Here is an 18907-nt window from a genome sequence, read left to right on the forward strand (position 1 = left end):
CATTCCAGTCAACATCCTGGCTGCAGCACTCTGTACCAAGTTTCCAAACACTTCTCAAGGACAGCTGCATGTAGACGTCATTGCAGTAATCTAATCTAGATGCAACCAGGGCATGCACCATGGGGGCAGATCTTTTCCACCCAGGAAAAGCTGCAGCTGGCTAACCAGTCATAACTGATAAAAGCCACTCCTGGGAGCAGCTGCTATCTGCTTATCCAACAGTAGACCATACATCCACCATTTGATCACTCCTGGCTACAGCTGCTACCTGCTTATTTAGCAGTAGGCTTGGGTCCAAGAGAACCCCCAGACTATGGACAAAATAGGCTAGGTTCAAACACAGCAGGCCACATTTCCTCCAAGCAACTTTTCAGTACCCTCAGGATATACAAACTGAAACTTATCCAGGTTTATCCAAGCAAACACAATACTTCTCAGTTGATAACATTTGAACTGATCCTGCCACAGTGGGTGACAGGAGTTTCGCCAGAATTTTGGTAACATGGCCATTTTTCCAATAAACACATGGTTTCTAGCACACAGCCTATGTAGCAGGAGCCCAATTAAGCAACTACATGATGCACTTACTACCAATTCCTTCATTCAAAGGAGAATGACGCCAGCTTGGTGAAAGCCAGGCTGCAAGATGGAGTCAAGCCATCAAAGAACCAACTCACATATAACAAATCTATCCCAGTTTACTCATGTGAATGAGCCAGACAAATGCAACAACAGGAATCTAGGAAAAACAGGAAATTAGGAAATTAAATATATAAAATTTACCTTTTGGGTTATATTCTTCATAATCACAATATGGTTTTAAATAAACAGAGGTTTACAAAAGATGGGCATTTACCTGTCTACTTCCTTGTTTAGAGGAGCAGCTGCTGGTACTTCGTGAAGGTGACAAGACTTTTTGAGACACACCAAGGCTCTTTTCTTCAGTCATGATCTTGAAAACAGTTTATTTTATATCAATTCAATAACTAAATTATTGGAAGTATGGGAAGACATAGAAGAGAAAGGCAAGAGTCATCACTTCCCCAAATGCAATCCAATGGCATTCTTGGTGTTCCAAGGAGATTCCTAAAAGACATAAAAAGAGCATCCAAGATGCATGTCAGATGTGGTCCACAGTAATTCTTTGACACCAGTCAAGACCAGTGTTCCCTCTAAGCTGAGTTAGTGTGAGCTAGCTCACAATTGTTTAGCCTCCGGCTCACACATTTTTGTCTTCATTCAGGAAGGATGGCTCCAGAGCAAACTGATTTGTGCAGCTAGCTCACAACTTTAATGCCACTAGGTCACAAAGTAGAATTTTTGCTCATGAGACTCCATAGCTTAGAGGGAACATTGGTCAAGACTCTGTACTTTTGCAGTAATGCATTCTGGCAAAATTGCTATACAATTAGCAAATACGGTGAAAGGTAACAGCCAAGTTTTGAAAAGTCATGATAAATTCAGTTTAAAATGACCGGAATGCAGAATTATACTACATATTTGGAACTACCTTTCTTGGAGGCTTTCAAAGAGAAAATGGATAGGAACCAGTTAGGAATAATAATACTAAATACATATCTATGTGCGGACTCTAATCTGGGAGAACCGGGTTTGATTCCCCACTCCTCCACTTGCACCTGCTGATGTGACCTTGGGTCAGTCACAAGCTCTGGCACAGCTGTCCTTGAAAAAGAGCAGTTTGTCTCAGAGTTCTCTCAGCCCCACCCACCTCACAGGGTGTCTGTTGTGGGGAGGGGAAGGGAAAGGAGTTTGTAAACTGCCCTGAGACTCCTTTGGGTAGTGAAGGGCAGGGTATAAATCCAATCTCCTCCTTCTAACTTCTATTCTCAGTAATCCTTATAACAAACCTATAATGTAGGCTTAAGGCTGCCAGTGGGAGCTAACAGCAGAGACTTGAGCTGAAGCTGGTTCAGAATTCAAACACAGTGCTATCCTAAACAGAGTTACACCTTTCTGAGCCAAATTTCTTCAATGGACTTCAAAGGATGTAACTCTGCTTGGATTGTAATGTTATATGAAACAGATTATACTTGCATATACAATGACGATCACTTGAAAGCTACAATGTATATTTCACAATCCCAATTGAATTCCTGGTGTTATAAAACCATAAATGTCCTTTTCCAGTCCGACTCCACTCTCAAAATTCAATACATTGACACCATTGGGAAGCAATGCTTCCCAAATTAAATTGGATTTATGATGCTTTGCCATTCTTGAGTTGAGAATTAATTGAAATTATTCTAATAGTGTTAATGTATTGATTATGTGTTTCATGGCATTAAAGCAGCTCCGAAGTTGAGAAAGGGTGAGCACTGAAATGGGTTCCAGCCAGCCACCTGTCGTGAGTGGAGTTGGACGTTGCAAGCATTTGAAATCGGATTTTGCGAGTGGAGTTGGACTGGAAAAGGACATTTATGGTTTTATAATACCAGGAATTCAATTGGGATTGTGAAATATACACTGTAGCTTTCAAGTGGTCGTCCTTGTATGTGCAAGTATAATCTGCAACATATATTGTAATATATCCTGTAACATTATTGAGCACTTTATCATTGTTTACTATGTTTGTTTTTATGCTGTTTTTAATGTTTTATGTGGCACATGTTGCCCTTATTTGTAAGCCACCCTGAGCCCGTTCACAGGGAGGGCGGGATATAAGTGTAACAATAAATATAATAAATAAATATTGTAATTTTGTATTCAAGCGATTAGTCAATTGTAGCATTTATATTTATGGTTTTGAAGTAAATTTAATGTACATTCAACATAATTCGTGATTTTTGTCACAGTTTTTGATTTCATTTATTTTTGCCAATCACCATGATTCTCTCTTTGTTCTACTATTTGGACTGTAATGTTAGCAACTACAGATCAGGTGTCAGTAATGTTGTGGGTGTGAGATGCTCTATTTTGCAGTAGAGACGTTAGGCTGACCTGTGGGGTTGCTTTCCAACTATGTTTCCACAGCTGGTCAAACTAACTCAACCTGTTCTGAGGGAACAGATTCAAATATGCATTTGAACATAGCAGACAAGGATAGCTGACTCACATAGAGAACTAAATGCATAATCTAAAAATGCCAACTTGGATTAGGGAAATGACACCAAAAATTTTTTAACTGCCATAGCACAGGAGCTTTGGCAGATGATGAGATTATTGATCCTGGCAGAAGAATACTTAATAGTAGAAGGGGTAGCAGCCTGAATAAAATCCTGGCCAGACCCCCTCCTTCCCATGACAATGTATAATGTAAGCCCGTTACCATGGTAACAGCTTCTTTCCACTTTGTGTAAATGAGACTAAAAGGTAACACCTTTTAGGAGGAGGAGGAGATTGGATTTATACCCCACCCTTCTCTACCCAAAGAAGTCTCAGAGCAGCTTACAAACTCCTTTCCCTTCCCCTCCTCACAACAGACACCCTGTGAGGTGGGTGGGGCTGAGAGAGCTCTCTGAGAACTGCCCTTGAGAGAACAGCTCTGAAAGAGCTTATGACTGACCCAAAGTCACACCAGCAGCTGTATGTGGAAGAGTGGGGAATCAAACCCGGTTCTCCCAGATTAGAGTCTGCGCTCCTAGCCACTACAAGTTCTTATTTTACTATTTCATTACATAATGTTCTTATGCTATTTCATTTCAATTGAGCAAAATTCTGAATGCTAACAAGATGATTGTGGAAAGGATCTAAATGCTGGTTTGGATGAACAGAGATTGATTCACGAATGCAAGTCATATGTTTATAAACAGAACATCCTCTTTTAAGGCTGTGAAATAATATGATTATCTCAGAAATGCATATTGGTGTTTGTTTTATAGGATCCAAATTTGTTTTATAAAAGCTTGGACAACACCATCTGGAGCAATGTCTCTTTGTGCTTCCACAATGGATGCAGAGAATACCAAAGTCATTTTTATGCTCTTAAGCCTCATGGGTGTGTTATAATAACATGCTCTTTGTCCCCTGTCAGCAGTGCCATATTTTACACATGCTTGCTTTCCATTTATAGCAAAGAACAATACTGTATTATAACAATTTGCCTGGTTACCTATGGTTATTAACTGCAGCCACATTTATGGGGCAATCCAAAGCAGAGTTATATCCTTTCTAAGTCCACTGAAGTCAATAGGCTTAGAAGGGTGTAACTCTTCTTGGGATTGCACCATTATTCAACCAAACTGTGTGACAATAGGCAATGCATGACTGTTCCAGTGACTCTGAGGTCAGATTTGGCTTCACTTTGACATGGCTTGACATGACACTTTGACATGACATGACATGACATTGGCATCATGACACTAAGTATCATACTAATTCTTGAACATAAATATACATTTTAAAAATAGTGAGATGTAGTGGTTATAGTACCAAACTAGGACCTGGGACACCTGGGTTCAAATTCCTACCCAGCTATGAAGCTCATTGTAGCTTTGTTACTGACTTAAAGTCTTTGTCTATTTCACAAGGTTGCTGCAAGGACAAAAGAGAGGTGGAGAGAACTATGTACACTGCCCTGAGCTCCTTAGAAGGAGGTCAGGATATAAATGTGATGTGATAGGGAGAAGATCCAAAGTCTCCATTGTCTTCATTGACCTGTGGATAATGACTGTGCGCTATAATTTGGGTGCCAATGAATGGCATCACTTAACATTATTACCTTGTGACTTGAAAGCACCACTGAATATTTTAGAACTCTGCTATTAGTGTGCTTGAAATATAATACAACATTCAGCAGAGCTCTGAACTACCGTCATCGATATATATAAAAGAAAGTATAATCAATGCCCAGGCCAAACCATAAAATCAATGCCCAGGCCAAACCGCTGGACCTAGAGACACCAAATTCGGGGAGAGCACTCCTACCGTGGTGTAGATGCTCACTAAGAAGAGATTTTTAGAAATTCAACCCCTAACTAGGTCAAAAGGTGGAAAATGTGGTCCCCCCATTGATTCCTATGAGGCTGCCAGGCAGCTGCCTCTCTGCACCCCCACTCTCTGCTTGGTCAGCTACAAAGCTCAGTGTTCTGAGGTAAAAAAAACCCCAACAGTTACAGGGGACTGCACAGAGCTAATGACAGTTGAAGAAATCAGGAGTGGCCAACAACCACCTGTGAGGTGAAGCAAAGCTGCTGGCCCAGCCTCTCTGATGGCTTCCAACACACTCCCCCCACCTCCTACACCTAACAGGCGATTGTCTGTCAGGTGCAGCCCCACCTCCACAGTGGCTTCTAATACTCCTCCCCCTCCTACACTAGACAGGCAGCTACCTGTCAGGTGTAGAAGAGGAGGTGGGATGCTTACAGCCACCGGGGAGGTTTGCTCAGCAGGATTGCCTTAGCACTGCTGCTAGCCCAGCCGCCCCGATGCCTTTAAATACAATCCACCCCCAACACCAGACAGGCCGGTATCTGTCAGGTGTAGGAGCAGGGCCCGGGTATGAATGTTTATGGGGAGATAGTAAAGGACGTTTTAAGGAGCCATTTCAATGCGTACCTCCCTCATGAACCTGTCCACCACATCACCACTCACTCACACCAACTCCCCCTCACACCTCTTACTGCCCCCAAGAAAGCTCCTGGCAAACTTCAAGCCAGATACACCAATGCTTCAAGGAGGAGGCATCTTAGGAATGCAGCAAAGACATTTGCACATAGTACTCCTGCAGTGCACTGAGTTGCACAGGCCAAGTAGTAGCAAAATCACCCTGAGGTGCTCAGAACAACACAGTCTCCATATGAGCAAAACAATCCAGGAACACAAGTAGAGAGGCCATCACTTTCGTGGAAGGTAGCAGGAGTTGACTTAACAGACTACTGCTTCTCACATGGACAGTTCTATGTGGCCTGCTCCAGAGTGAGCTTATCAAGCAGCCTGGTGATCCTAGCATCTGAGGGCAGAACCACCAATGTGGTCTACAGAGAGATCCTTCAGTAGAGACAAAAAAAGTACGTATGTCTCACTTCATTTCTTACACTACAATCTTCTCCATTAGAATTCCTACATTACATTTCAGACTTCACATCATCAGTATTATAACTGGATTTACAGAAATACCATAGCAAAGCACAGGTAGGCTAGTACTATACATTTGCAGTTTAGAACTGATCTATGGACAGGCAAACAGGACAGGTACCTGTTGTTAGCAACAGGTACCTGCATATTCATGATGTCTCTGTAGACATCTGTGTATCACCTCAGCAACACTTCCTATAGGAAATGATACAGATTGGAGCATAATCACAGGTGCAGATTTTAATCTTAACCAACACTGTTCTAAACAATTGAAGCACGTAGAATTGGTACCTTTAAAAAAGCCTGTGGCCATAATGGAAGAATATGTTTTTCAGGCTTCCCAGTGAAGACACTCAACAAATTTCCTTCAGAAGTTTCAGTTTATTGAAAACTAGTACTCAGGACACCATGAACACTTGGTGTCAGGAATGGCGGGCTAATGATGTGAACCTTTAGATATACCCCCTTCATACATGACCCTCTAATACAGTAAAGCCAATAGGCAAGCACCTGAAGACATGGGCAACGGTTACATTCCCAGCAGGAAGCTAGGAGTAGGCAGAATAAAACCTTCAAGGACACTGGACAGATAACAGGGCACAGATGAGCAAAGAAGGGGAAAGGGAGGAGGGAGACAAGGAGAGCAACCCACACATTCCATACCATGGCAGCCTTAGCTGACAATGTTTTACCATTCTTTCAAGTATGCTTAAAAGGCTTCATTTTTAAGCACTGATTCCATTTGCTTCTAAAGGGTTCTTTTAGAACAGTATCAGTTCCCTCTCCAGCACTTTCTTTTGACAATCAAGGCAAATGGATGGGTAACATTTAACTTTCATGTTCCACAACAAAAGTATATGGCACATGTCAACAAAATGCATCAGTATCTTAAGCTACTAGAATTTGAACTAGGCAGCAAGGGAGACAAAACCGCTCATCCTGTCAGAACTCTAGATATAACCAGTTATTCAGTAAGAAGGGTGAGAAGCATTGCGGGAAGCCACTGGAGGGAGGGGAGGAAGGGAATGAGGTAAACAATGGACTGAATGATTTAATCTTATATGTTATGTTCCTAAGAAAATAAAAATTTGTTTACCAAAAAAAAAAAAGAACTCTAGATATAACCCAGTTATTCAGGTGTCATTTCACGTAGGCCATCTCCATGAATGCCTCAGAGAGGTGAATGGGAAGGAACAGAACAGCTCCTGTCACTCTACATTCAATTAGCTCTCTAATTGTTCTGGCAAGAAGAAAGTTTCATGGCAATACACATACCCACATCCATATGTGGCTTTGCAATATAAGCAATCCCCAGTTTAAGAAGAAGAGGAGGAGATTGGATTTATACCCTTCACTACCCAAAGGAGTCTCAGAGCGGTTTACAAACTCCTTTCCCTTCCCCTCCCCACAACAGACAGCCTGTGAGGTAGGTGGGGCTGAGAGAGCTCTGACAGAAACTGCTCTTTTTCAAGAACAGCTGTGCCAGAACTATGGCTTGCTCAAGGTCATCCAGCAGGTGCAAGTGGAGGAGTGGGGAATCAAACCTGGTTCTCCCAGATTAGAGTCCGCGCACTTAACCACTACACCAAACTGGCTGTCACGTTTATACAGAAAGCAAACATTCGCCTTTACAGGAGATTCAGAGATTCATAGCTTAGCCAACAATTCCATAAGGGACTGGCCAGGGCAACATGAAGCAGAGTTACACCCTTCTAAATCTATTCAAGTCAACGGGCTCAAAAGGGTGTATCTAGTTAGGACTGCATAGTACACAAGAGTAAGACTACATGCTCAATTCAGTGTGTGACAGGATCCTGGTTAGGACTGCATGGTACATGCTCAATTCAGTGTGTGACAGGATCAGATTGGGAGTTTCAGGCAATTCACAGAACTTGGCTCTCCAAATCCTTTTAAGTTTTCTCCCCCAATTAGCTACAAGGCATTTTGCAAAAGTGGCTCATTATAATTTAAGACTCTTGTTATTTATTTCATTCTCTCTTTCTTGGGTGGAAGAGCTAATACATTTTCAGTAAATACTACCAATGTGCAGCCAAAAGACCACTAAAAACACAAACTGACTGGTGCCAAATTCCAAATGTGTTGCATGTTTCCAGCAGTGGTAACCGGAAATTAAAAAAGTTTTTAGCACACCTTGGTATTAGGGTGTAAGCACTGCTTCACATCTACAATATGTTGTACTACTATTACTATAGCAACACATGACTTCATTCCCAGCTTCACCCTTTGGGCTCTCCAAAAGAAAAATTTGAAGAAAGCTGGCAGAGGAGTTGCCATGGAGCATTAATAAGTTTTTGTCGTTGCTTAGCATTTCCAATGACTCTCTTGGAATTATGGCTCATCTCTTACCCAGTGGTTATCCACTGTATTTTTAGAATATACAAAACAGTCACTATAAATACCATCTACTTCATCATTCATGCAGTTCTCCCTAAATACCATACAGAATGAAAACAAGCTCATTTGCAGCCATTGTCTATAACAGTATTTTAAGTGCACAAAGGAAGGCCTGGAGCAACTGGGCAGCAATGCTCTTGTAATGTTTGGAATCATGATCTACTCAAGGACAACCATCATGATCTGATTTATATTCCACAGAGTCATTCACTTTTTAAAAAAGGTGACAAGACCTGACAAGGACAAAGAAAAAAAATGAAATTAGTGTTTTTGTTTCTTTAAAAAAAGAGGGACACATTATGAATGTGAAGGAAATACAGGAGACTGAAGAACTTTCCAAAGGATTTCAACAATAAGAGAAAGATTATATTCTAGCCTTGAGCCAGTGAAGGTAACACATAATACATTACAGAAGAGGATAGCCTTATTACATCAGATATAATATGGCTACCCTATGGTTGCCAGGACATCAACCAAGACCCCCGCTGCTTTGGGGGCAGGGAAAGAAGCACAAATGATATTGTCTGAATTTTGGGAGAATTCCAGAGTACTGTCTAATATGCTGACATCACATCTGCATTTTCATCCAAGAGTGACATTATTGCTTCACACAGCACCATTTCTGCCCTACCCCCCACATTTCTCCTTCCAACACGGACACACAGGCAGGCAGGAGGTCCAAACTGCAAGGGGATTGTCTGCCCTTCCATTCCCAAACATATTTCTATGAACATATATGAAGGGTGAACTCTCGCATCCCTCCATCCAAAACCAGGAGGCCGACCAAAGTCACTCAACCGAGTGTGCAAGCATTCTAGGTCTCCAGAACTCTTCATCAGGCTAGATATTAAAAAGGAAGTGGGAGATTGTTAGGCCATGCTGTACACAGATGACTGCAACGGAGAATGGTTTGAGACTACAAAAGAAAACTTCCACATGGTTGCACACGACCCAAAGGTGGCTTTGGCTTGAGTGCTGACCTCTCTGAGTTACACTTTGAATCCTGGGTCTCAAATGGATATTCAAGTAAGTCACATTCCAGCAAACATATATAATACATCCCATTTCATCGGGGAGACTTGATCTACTGACATGATCCTGTTAAATACTTCGACAGGGACTGGCTGTAGCTTCCTATTGAGTATATGTTGTTGTTGTTCAGTCGCACAGTCGAGTCCGACTCTTCGCGACCCCATGGACAATCTCCCGCCAGGCTCTCCTGTCTTCCGCCGTCCTCCGAAGTTGAGTATATATTCAGTGGCAAAAGCATAGTCATTGCTGCATACTGTAAAAATGCGAATCGCATTAAGTATTACTTTTAAAAGACCATATTCTGAACAAAGAACCAGTGAAGAAGAGGAGTACATCACCAATTCATTTTTCTAGTTTGATCTAAAAGACTTTTGTCAAAGGATACTGCTGTATTTATGGGTAATTTTGATTTTATAGCAACACAACAATGAAAACAGCATCATGTGGCTTCTCTGCACAGAAGACACAGAAATGCATCTGTCAGTCTTTGGCAAATGAAGGGAATGACTACTACCAGCTACACGAGACAGTAAACAGCCCTGGCGAAGACAGAGACCTTTCATGGGTACCTGAAGCCTTTTCTCACATATACAATATGAAGTCATCTCAAAAATAATGCGAAAACTGCTTTTGCTGTACCCAAGGCTACATGCAGGTACATTTACAAGGAAGTCTCACTGATTTCAGTGGAACTTACTTCCGGATAAGCCAGTTTAGGGTATGGTTATTAGCCTAAGAAGGACAAATTGATGTTCGATGTATGACTACATTAATATTGGTTCTATGAGAAATGGTACATGATCCACCAGAAACAGGGATGAAAAAACAGATGGGGAGGGTCTGTGGCTCAGTGGTAGGACATCTGCTTGGCATACAGATGGTCCCAACCAAGTTCAATCTCTGGCATCTGCAGCTAAAGGGATCAGGGAGAAGGTGATGTGAAAGACCTCTGCCAGTCTGAGTAGACAATACTAAATATTGATGGACCAAGGGTCTGATTCAGTACAGGGCAGCTTCATGTGTTCAGATGCAAAGAGGAGCTGTTCTGCTGCCACACGTATTCCAAGGGGAGTTTTTCACTTCCCTCTGTGTACATAAACCCAAAAGCCTTAAGAAAATTTCAAGGGAGTAGATATGTGGATGTTTACACATCGATCCACTATGGAAAGATAGGAGAGCTTATTGGAAACTAGGGCTGGGCACTTGACCATTAAAAGAAACTCAACTAACCAGACAAATACCAGTCATGTATTTTAAGGCATCATTACAACAACAAAGATCCTGCAATCATTAAAACTACCAAAGCAAGTTAGTTAATTGATGTTGTGAAAATGGAACAGAGGACTTTATAGGAGTGTTCCTACTACCTGGAAGTAGGGAGGGCATTCCAAGGCAGGGCTTAAATCCAATTTGCTGTCTTCTATGGTGTGAGAGAATTCCCACTTAAGTCAGCTCAAGATTTCCAAAGCTGGAAGTATCTTGGAAAAAGCCAGAAGATGTAAATAGCCACCTTCCTTTCCACAACTAGGGCAGCATAAAGAATCATGTACATTTAACTCAGAGAGGTAAAACACAATTACAGCTTAGTGATGTGTGCAAGGAAGAATTGCTTCACACAATTGTAATTAGAACAGGACACATGATCCCGATTGCAGGAGATAATTTTCTCCCTCCCCAAAGCAGGGCAAAGCATGACGACCTTCCTACCTCCAAGTATAAGGAACACTCATGGTAGTTCCCATGTTCTATTCTCAATGAAAAGGGGAGGGCTGATAGGGTGCTACAGAGCAGCATCATATGGGCAGGATCATCTGAAGAGTGAGAGATCACAGGACCTCCTGAGCGGCTCTGCAGCCAAAGGCCACATTGGATGAGTCAATGGTGTGTACTTTGCATTGTTGAATAACTGTTGGTGTCCATGCATATGCCCTTGCACATGCCCTCTAACAAAGGATGTGTTTCAGTTACTGTCAAAGCTGTAGCCCTCAGACTGGGCGTATGCCTAGAGGTACAAACTTGTTTTGATATATGTTTGCAATGCTCTTCAAACATGCAAGGTATGCCAGTTTCTTTTCCCTTGGAAATTTTGGTTTGGGGCAGAAGGACAGCAAGTGCAACAGAGTTCTCAGGCACAACAGAAAGCAAAACTCACTTTAGGAAGATGGGTAAGATCACTTTAGTGCTTTTTACTCAAGACAGCCAGGGTGAAAATGATGTCTATAAAGAGGGAACAGCAATGAGCATGATGGCTCATTTTCCCCTTGCATGCAATCATGTATAGACACATAGACTGTCCCCGTGATCAGAAACATTCCTGATAAATGTGTATAAAGAGGGAACAGCAATGAGCATGCTGGCTCCATTTTCCCCTTGCATGCAATCATGTACAGACACATAGACTCTGTCCCCGTGATCAGAAACATTCCTGATAGCTGGAATGGAGCCTACATGCCTACCTTTTGTACATGCATAGACACTGTGTATTCATGTTCTGGTGATTCTGCATAGCTGGGAAGCACACTTGTTCCCACTCCCTCTCTACATGCAGTACTTTCATCCTTGATATGTTGAATGAGCATGGCTCTCAGCTTCATATTTTCCATAAAGACCTGGATGAATGGAGAATGCTCCCAACTTGGACACGTACTAAGGAGAGATGACTACCACCAGAACAGGACACTAAGTGCTAAGAACTTTAACAAGAACTTTCCTATATGCTAAAAAGGTAGAGAAGCCTGTAAGATTAGGTGGAGCCACTGGAAACTGGTGAAAAGAACATACTCCTGAAAAGACATTTCATTTTTGGGTGTCTAAAACTGAGAGCTGCTGAATTGGCTGGAAGCATGGCCATGAAAGTGGCCCCCTAACTTTTTTACGGTCTTGAGAGGAAGATCCTGTGCCGTGCCTGTTTGCAAAAAGGCTACCAGCAGAAACCAAGGGCTCCCAAGCTAGTAAGGTGCCACGCAAGACTTGTACTTTCTCTATGCTTATCTCTGCTGCTATCAGAGCTTGTCAAGAGCCATATTCTCGTCATGGCAGGCAGCATGCAAATTGGCTGGGTAGGCATTCCTTCCAATCAGAAGAGACAAGAAGCTGGGGCTAAATCTTACCTCCAGACCTGAAAATCGCCCCCCAGTCAGAACACACTTCCCCTCAGAGTGAGAACAACAAATTCACTTTTTGAAACGTTTTAATGAATAATAGCTTTTTACCAATGTTAGGTAAGGTTTCTACAAAATGTGAATGGTTCCCAGGGATTTTCTCTTGGAAAACCAGAGGCAGTCTATAATAATAAAATGCAAATATAGAAATTGTATCAAACTGTCAAGGGGAGCTGAGTCTAGAAGACCAGCCTGCTGCCTACTTAGCACAAGTCCAACCTCTCACAGGAGCTTTACGGAACAGACAAGCCAAATTCATGTGGAAGAGGAGATACTTTATAGTTTGTACAGCAAGCAAAGGTCCAAAGCAGTGGACCTTTGCCACCAATGACTGCTCATGTTCCTGGATGGAAATGGCTGCAGTTATAACAGGTGACCAGTAGAAGAAATTTTCTATACTTCTAGGCCTCCCTTTGACTGCCACAGAGCTAGGAGACAAGCAGCCTTCCTTCCTTCCCTTGCCAAGAAACAATGGCATGACAGAATAGAAAGGGGAAGATGAGACCTTCACATGGTGGCATTTTTGTCACTGGAGAATAGGTTCTACCACTTTCAAATAGCTTGCCTATTTAACAGCTTGCCTATTTAACTTCATTAATAGTCTGCCTTCCTTGCTGAGACTGAAAGTAGATTGACCAGGGTGCCTTACAGTGAGATAATTATGTGAGGTGCTCTGAATGCTTTCAAGTGCTAAAGCATTATTATTCTGAAGACACCTATCAGGCAAAGCAAAACAGCAGACATCAAGACTGAATATGATGGCTAATTTACACTGATGTCTCCATTTCCCACCTGCACGCCATAAGGAAAAAATTGCTCCACTGGCTGATGGTTGAGGAAGTTTGTGATTTAAAAAATATTAATCATGATGATGTACATACATTACAAAGTATCACAGACCTTTCCCGAGATGAACAGGGTTACCATAAGAAGGAACTGACTTAATCTGCATTTAAAAAGAGCACCCAGCAAAATAGAGCCTCCATCTCAACAAAGTCCTACCAACAGAGCCACACCATGTAGTTGAAGGTGGTCTTTGATAAAACTGGTCATCTTTCCTTGTTGAGGAACGACTCTTATGTAAGTCCTTGGATACTACTGATTGAATCTAAGCTGCCCTTTTTAGGAAATCAGATTGAGGACCTGAGGTCATCGGGCATGGAAGCTGCTCAAATGTTGATTCTGAGCCATTTGTATGGTGGGTTTCCTATGCTCTTATGAAAGAGCACATTGAGTTAGCTCCCTCCTTTATCCAGGTTTGTCATACCCAAGGCTCTTTCATGAATATTTAAAATATTTAACTGTTCTATGAGATAGAAGAGTATTTATGTTAGCCAGATTAAATGCGATACCTTCTCAGGTAATGGATGGTCACTATAAGAAGCTTCCTTATTCAAATAGATTATGTTTGTGTAAATTGGGGCGAACTGATACATTGGAGCATTGTCTCTTGGATTGTGTTTTTTACTCGGATATAGGGAAATTATGTTTTTTGCCACTTCTTCAAAGGAGGGGCAAACAGACCTATTGGAGAGAAACTGAGAGAGCTCCTAGCAGGTATTGAACACAAAGCCACTTTGGCTATTGCCAAGTTCTTTTCCCAAGCTATAGTAAGATATAATATGATTAAATAAATGAGTCCGAGTCTAGAGTCAGGTTACTAGGACTGTTTTTAGCTTTATTAGTTTGATACTGCTCAAGGCCATTGGGTCGAATGAGTAGTTTAATTTAAGTAAGAGCCACACCACAAAACTGAAAAATACTGTTATGAATCTCAAGGAGTAGCACTACTAGAAAGTTTATATTACAAGCAGAGTTTATACAAACAGGCATTCCTTCAAGATAGCCAATCTGGTACTTCACAGTCCACAGAGACTGACAACGGGCACCAGAGTTCTCCACCTTCAGCATCTCACAGTTCTCTATCTGCAAATTCAGAACGGTTAACTGCTGTCCTTTGTCCTCATACTCATCTGCTAAGCAGTCACTGCCCATTCTAAGAAACACAGCCATTACAGAGCATTAAGGTTCTTAACTCTCTCAAATAGTCCCATCTAGAGTTACTCTAGTGATTGACCCACTCTCAATAAAGCCAGCCAGCAAACCCACAGCAATAGTAATAAGAGGCTTCAGTTTACAAGAGGGATCAATAGACTAATTTCTAAACCAGAACAGAAAGCTTGCCTGTAGAGAAAGCTAGATTCTACTATACATCAGATGATGTAAGAGGCAAATAACCCCAACAGTACATGAGGGAAGAAGCTGTGCAAAAATCAATCTTTTAACAGGAGTATGCCTGGTGAGACCAAAAACTGATTTCAATAATGCAGCCCCCTTAGCCTCCGTGGATTGACAAACAACACTCAGAACCTAATTTAAGGAAGTGTGTTAACATTTGTTTAGCTCAACAGGCTGGAAAATGTTTTACTGAACTTGAATGGCTCAGGCACATAAAGAACCAAAAAACAACATCAAAACCCCAGACATTCAGGATGTGTTGTTTCAGCATCTGTGAATTTTGCTTAAACCCTAGTTGAAAGATAAAGCAAAGACAGACAGATGTGTAAAGCACTGAACAAAATCCTGGAGACCTTCCACCACATATTTTAGATTACTATAAAAACAGAACAGCCTAAAATTGTCAAAGTGTTTGTGACATAAAAGAAAACCACAAATCATGGCAGCAAAATGAAACCTTCTGTGCAGATGAAAGGCTATGATATTTACAGAGGTTCCAGGCAAGTGGATGAGGGACATCTTTAAAAAGCAACAGACTGTACGTGTATAGAAATGTCCCTCCACACCATTTTACAACTACTCCATAATTTCAAGATTCTTCCTCCCTCCCCAGTAGGGAACTGCAGCAGGGCTCTGCATACACAGGCAGCTGTTTGTCCCACTAGAAAGCTCATTTTCTTCCCTACCCAGATTGGTAGCTGTGGCTGAGTGGTAGAGTATCTGCTCGGCATGCAGAAGGTCCCAGATTCAATCCCCAGCATCTCCAGTTAAAAGGATCAGTTGGAAGGTGATCTGAAAGAACTCAGCCTGAGACCCTGGAGAGCCCCTGCCAGTCTGAATAGACAGTACTGACCTTTATGGATCAATGGTCTGATTCAGTACAAGATTGCTTCATGTGGGTTTGTGTGTGATACCAGGATAGGCACTCTCAGGAACCTAGGTTCTACTAGGACCCTACGTCTGGTGCTGGGAAACCCAGATTCTCCTAATGCTTGTTTTCTCAAATATAAGTCTAGTATTAAGAGCATATTATTATGCATTCTCCTCTTTCCCATGCAGCAACCACTTCCAGGGAAAGTGTTCCTGGGTTGGTTCCCTATAGAAAAGTAAACAAGGAAAATTTATGCCACTTTTGGTAATAATTATTTTATTTATAAATAAAGTAATGCCATGAAACCATGGGCCTCCTAACACACATTTCCCTAGCACCTCCTTAGGACCACTACTCACAATGAGAGCTCCATGCTCATCCACAAATTAGGGTTTGTTGAATCTTGGAGATGTCATGGTTATCTGGGTATAACTGTGACGCCCATATTGCTTACAACATGTAACAGGTTATATTACATGCTTATCAGATTGTACAGTGCTAAATAATATACGTGTGAAGGCTAATGCAATTACCTGAAAGCACTTCCATGCAGTTGTGCAAGATGACTTGTGCAAGCAGCCCTGTACATTGCAGCTACCGTGATCAGCTTCTAATGTGCACTCTACATGCAAAACGTAGATCAATCTCTTGCTAAACAAAAAAGATGATTCATCCACATGCCCTAAATAAAACAAGCAGCAAAAAGCCTTTAACCTTCCACTTTTCTGATCTCCTAATGGAGAAGAAGAAGAAGAGTTCGTTTTTATACCCTCCTTTTCTCTGTATGAAGGAGTCTCAAAGCCGCTTACAATCGCCTTCCCTTCCTCTTCTCACAACAGACACCCTGAGAGAGCTCTGAAACTGTGACTGGGCCAAGGTCATCCAGCTGGCTTCATGTGGAGGAGTGGGGAATCAAACCCAGTTCCCCAGACTAGAGTTTGCCGCTCTTAACCAGTACACCACAGTGGAGCATGCACAGAATCCATGGTGTTGCAGTGCAGGTACTAAAACTGATAAATTCCCTGATGAGAGAGAACAATTATCTATGGAGATCCCCATACACCATGCCATGTACTCAATACCTGCTGTTTGCCAGTGAAAGTAACTTCCCTATTGTATTTGTGATAGGGTTCAGACGCTGTTGTTTCACAAGCCAACTTGCTTCCTCAAAAACACACAAGAAATACTTCTCTGGTCTAAGCATTAAAAGCTTCCATTCGAAAGCACTCTTGAACACAGTAACTGACTCTCTCTCTTTTATTGTGTAGCTGTTAGTCCCTTTGCTGGAGCCTTTGAATATTTCATAGCTCGCTGTCTGCCCTTGTTAGTCTGAAAGGCATAAAAGCTTCAGTCTCATTGGATTAGACAATGTGATAGATGAATTTACAAACCAATTTTGCTTCTAGTTACTAGGGGTGGGCTACATATTACACTCAAGCCTGTGTAAGGAAACGCTAATGGCAAAACAATAAGCAATTTTTACTCGACTGCTCTCAAGAAGCAATGCTGCAAATTTCATGTCAAACATGCTCAGTTGAACTTACCATGTTCAGATGAGATGATCAGATGGGACCTGATCACCTGGTCTGATTGACTGGTAGCTAACTCAGATGCCTGCCAAACAGCTTTGTACTAGGTGTCTTCCAAACTACACATGTGCAAAGCACTGAAGATTTAACATTCTAACAATGTATTATCACACCTGCAGACGTCCCAGCTTTCATTTTTTAAAAAGTCTTTAGGCCCTTGCATTCCAGAATTAAAGGGGAAAGGTGCAGGCGGCACATTTCTCCTTACAACTCTGAGACAGAAGGGGTAGAAACTTAGAGAGAACAGGACCAGAGCTGAACTGGTGGTGCTCTAGCATCCCTGCTTTCAAGTGACAGAGATGCATCTAGAATCATTCTGTGGGGAGAGAGAATGTGACTGTGCTCAAACTATCCCCTCCCCAAACAACTTTTCATTAAAATAACTAAAATCAGCTTGGGGGCTCCCTTCAAGTGTCGGTTGTCCCTAACGGGCTGGCCAAAGAACATCTTCAGATTTTTGTGTGCGCATACATCTTTTCCACTCATGTAAACGATAGCATCCTCTTTGGCACTCAGAGCAGTCTTTCAGCTATACCTGAAACCAGAGAGGCTGATAATCTGCACAGGTTAATATAGAAGCTAAGAGATGGAACTATGCGTGCAGAACCCCTTGGCTCAAATCTTGAAATATAAATACTACAGGTGAAACCACACCTTGTGTTTAATTTGGGATCAATCCTTCCAATATAAGTACTAGTAAGCTTTCTCCTCCCCACAACTTATCATTCTCTTCCTTGAAAGGGCAACTACAATGGCAGCATCTGGAATTGAAAGAGCCCCTCCCCTTCGACTGCTCTTCTTATGTCAACTTCACACATACAAAGCATGATTCCAATGCACAAAGATTTTCACGGCGTGTCTGCATGCTCCCATGAGTGCCACCTGCCAAAAAGCTTTTGCCTGCCTGGGTTGCCCCGTGCACACCACCTGCTACATTGAGCAACAAAGACTGAGAAGTTATTCACCTGGATTGAATTAGCAGTAGCCAAGCAAAGGAACTCAATTACAGAACTAGATTATCATATTTTTGCACGCCGCTACAAAATTTATGTAACAAATCCCCTTCAGACAGAACAACAAAGTGTTGTTAATTTGACTTCCAGTCAAACACTGAAAGCTTTGCCATCAAATCTGCAAATACAGTTGTCTATTATACTGCATTGATCTCTTGATCTATTTTAGTTCTGTTCCTTGCATGTTTAGACAAATACAGCCCAACAAGGAAGAAGAAGTTGTCAACAGTGTAATACAGATTTCATGCTCAGATTCCAACCAATTATGCCTATGCAACAAGATGCAACTTTATTACAAAACATCTGTAACAAATTCCCTTCAGACAGAACAATAAAGTGTTAATCTGACTTCCAGTCAAATACTGAATGCTTTGCCATCAAATCTGCAAATACAGTTGTATGTCTATTATACTGCATTGATCTCTTGATCTATTTTAGTTCGGTTCCTTGCATGTTTAGACAAATACATCCCAACAAGGAAGAAGAAGCTGTCAACAGTGTAATACAGATTTCATGCTCAGACTCCAACCAATTATGCTTATGCAACAAGATGCA

At 41.7% G+C, this 18907-nt stretch overlaps 1 protein-coding gene across 2 annotated transcripts in view; it reads right to left on the reverse strand.

Annotated features, from left to right (window-relative positions):
* Positions 1–1080, reverse strand: part of OSBPL3 (oxysterol binding protein like 3) — a 75485-nt gene extending 74405 nt beyond the window's left edge. For both annotated transcript variants that reach the window (XM_015429750.1, XM_015429749.1), the window contains exon 1: positions 857–1080. In XM_015429750.1, the coding sequence (XP_015285236.1) occupies positions 857–949 (93 nt within the window). In that variant the 5' untranslated portion in view covers positions 950–1080. The remainder of the gene's footprint in view (positions 1–856) is intronic.
* Positions 1081–18907: the final 17827 nt, after the last annotated feature.

This window comes from Gekko japonicus, unplaced genomic scaffold, assembly GCF_001447785.1.
Source record: "Gekko japonicus isolate JY-2015 unplaced genomic scaffold, Gekko_japonicus_V1.1 scaffold904, whole genome shotgun sequence".
Lineage (NCBI taxonomy): Eukaryota > Metazoa > Chordata > Lepidosauria > Squamata > Gekkonidae > Gekko > Gekko japonicus.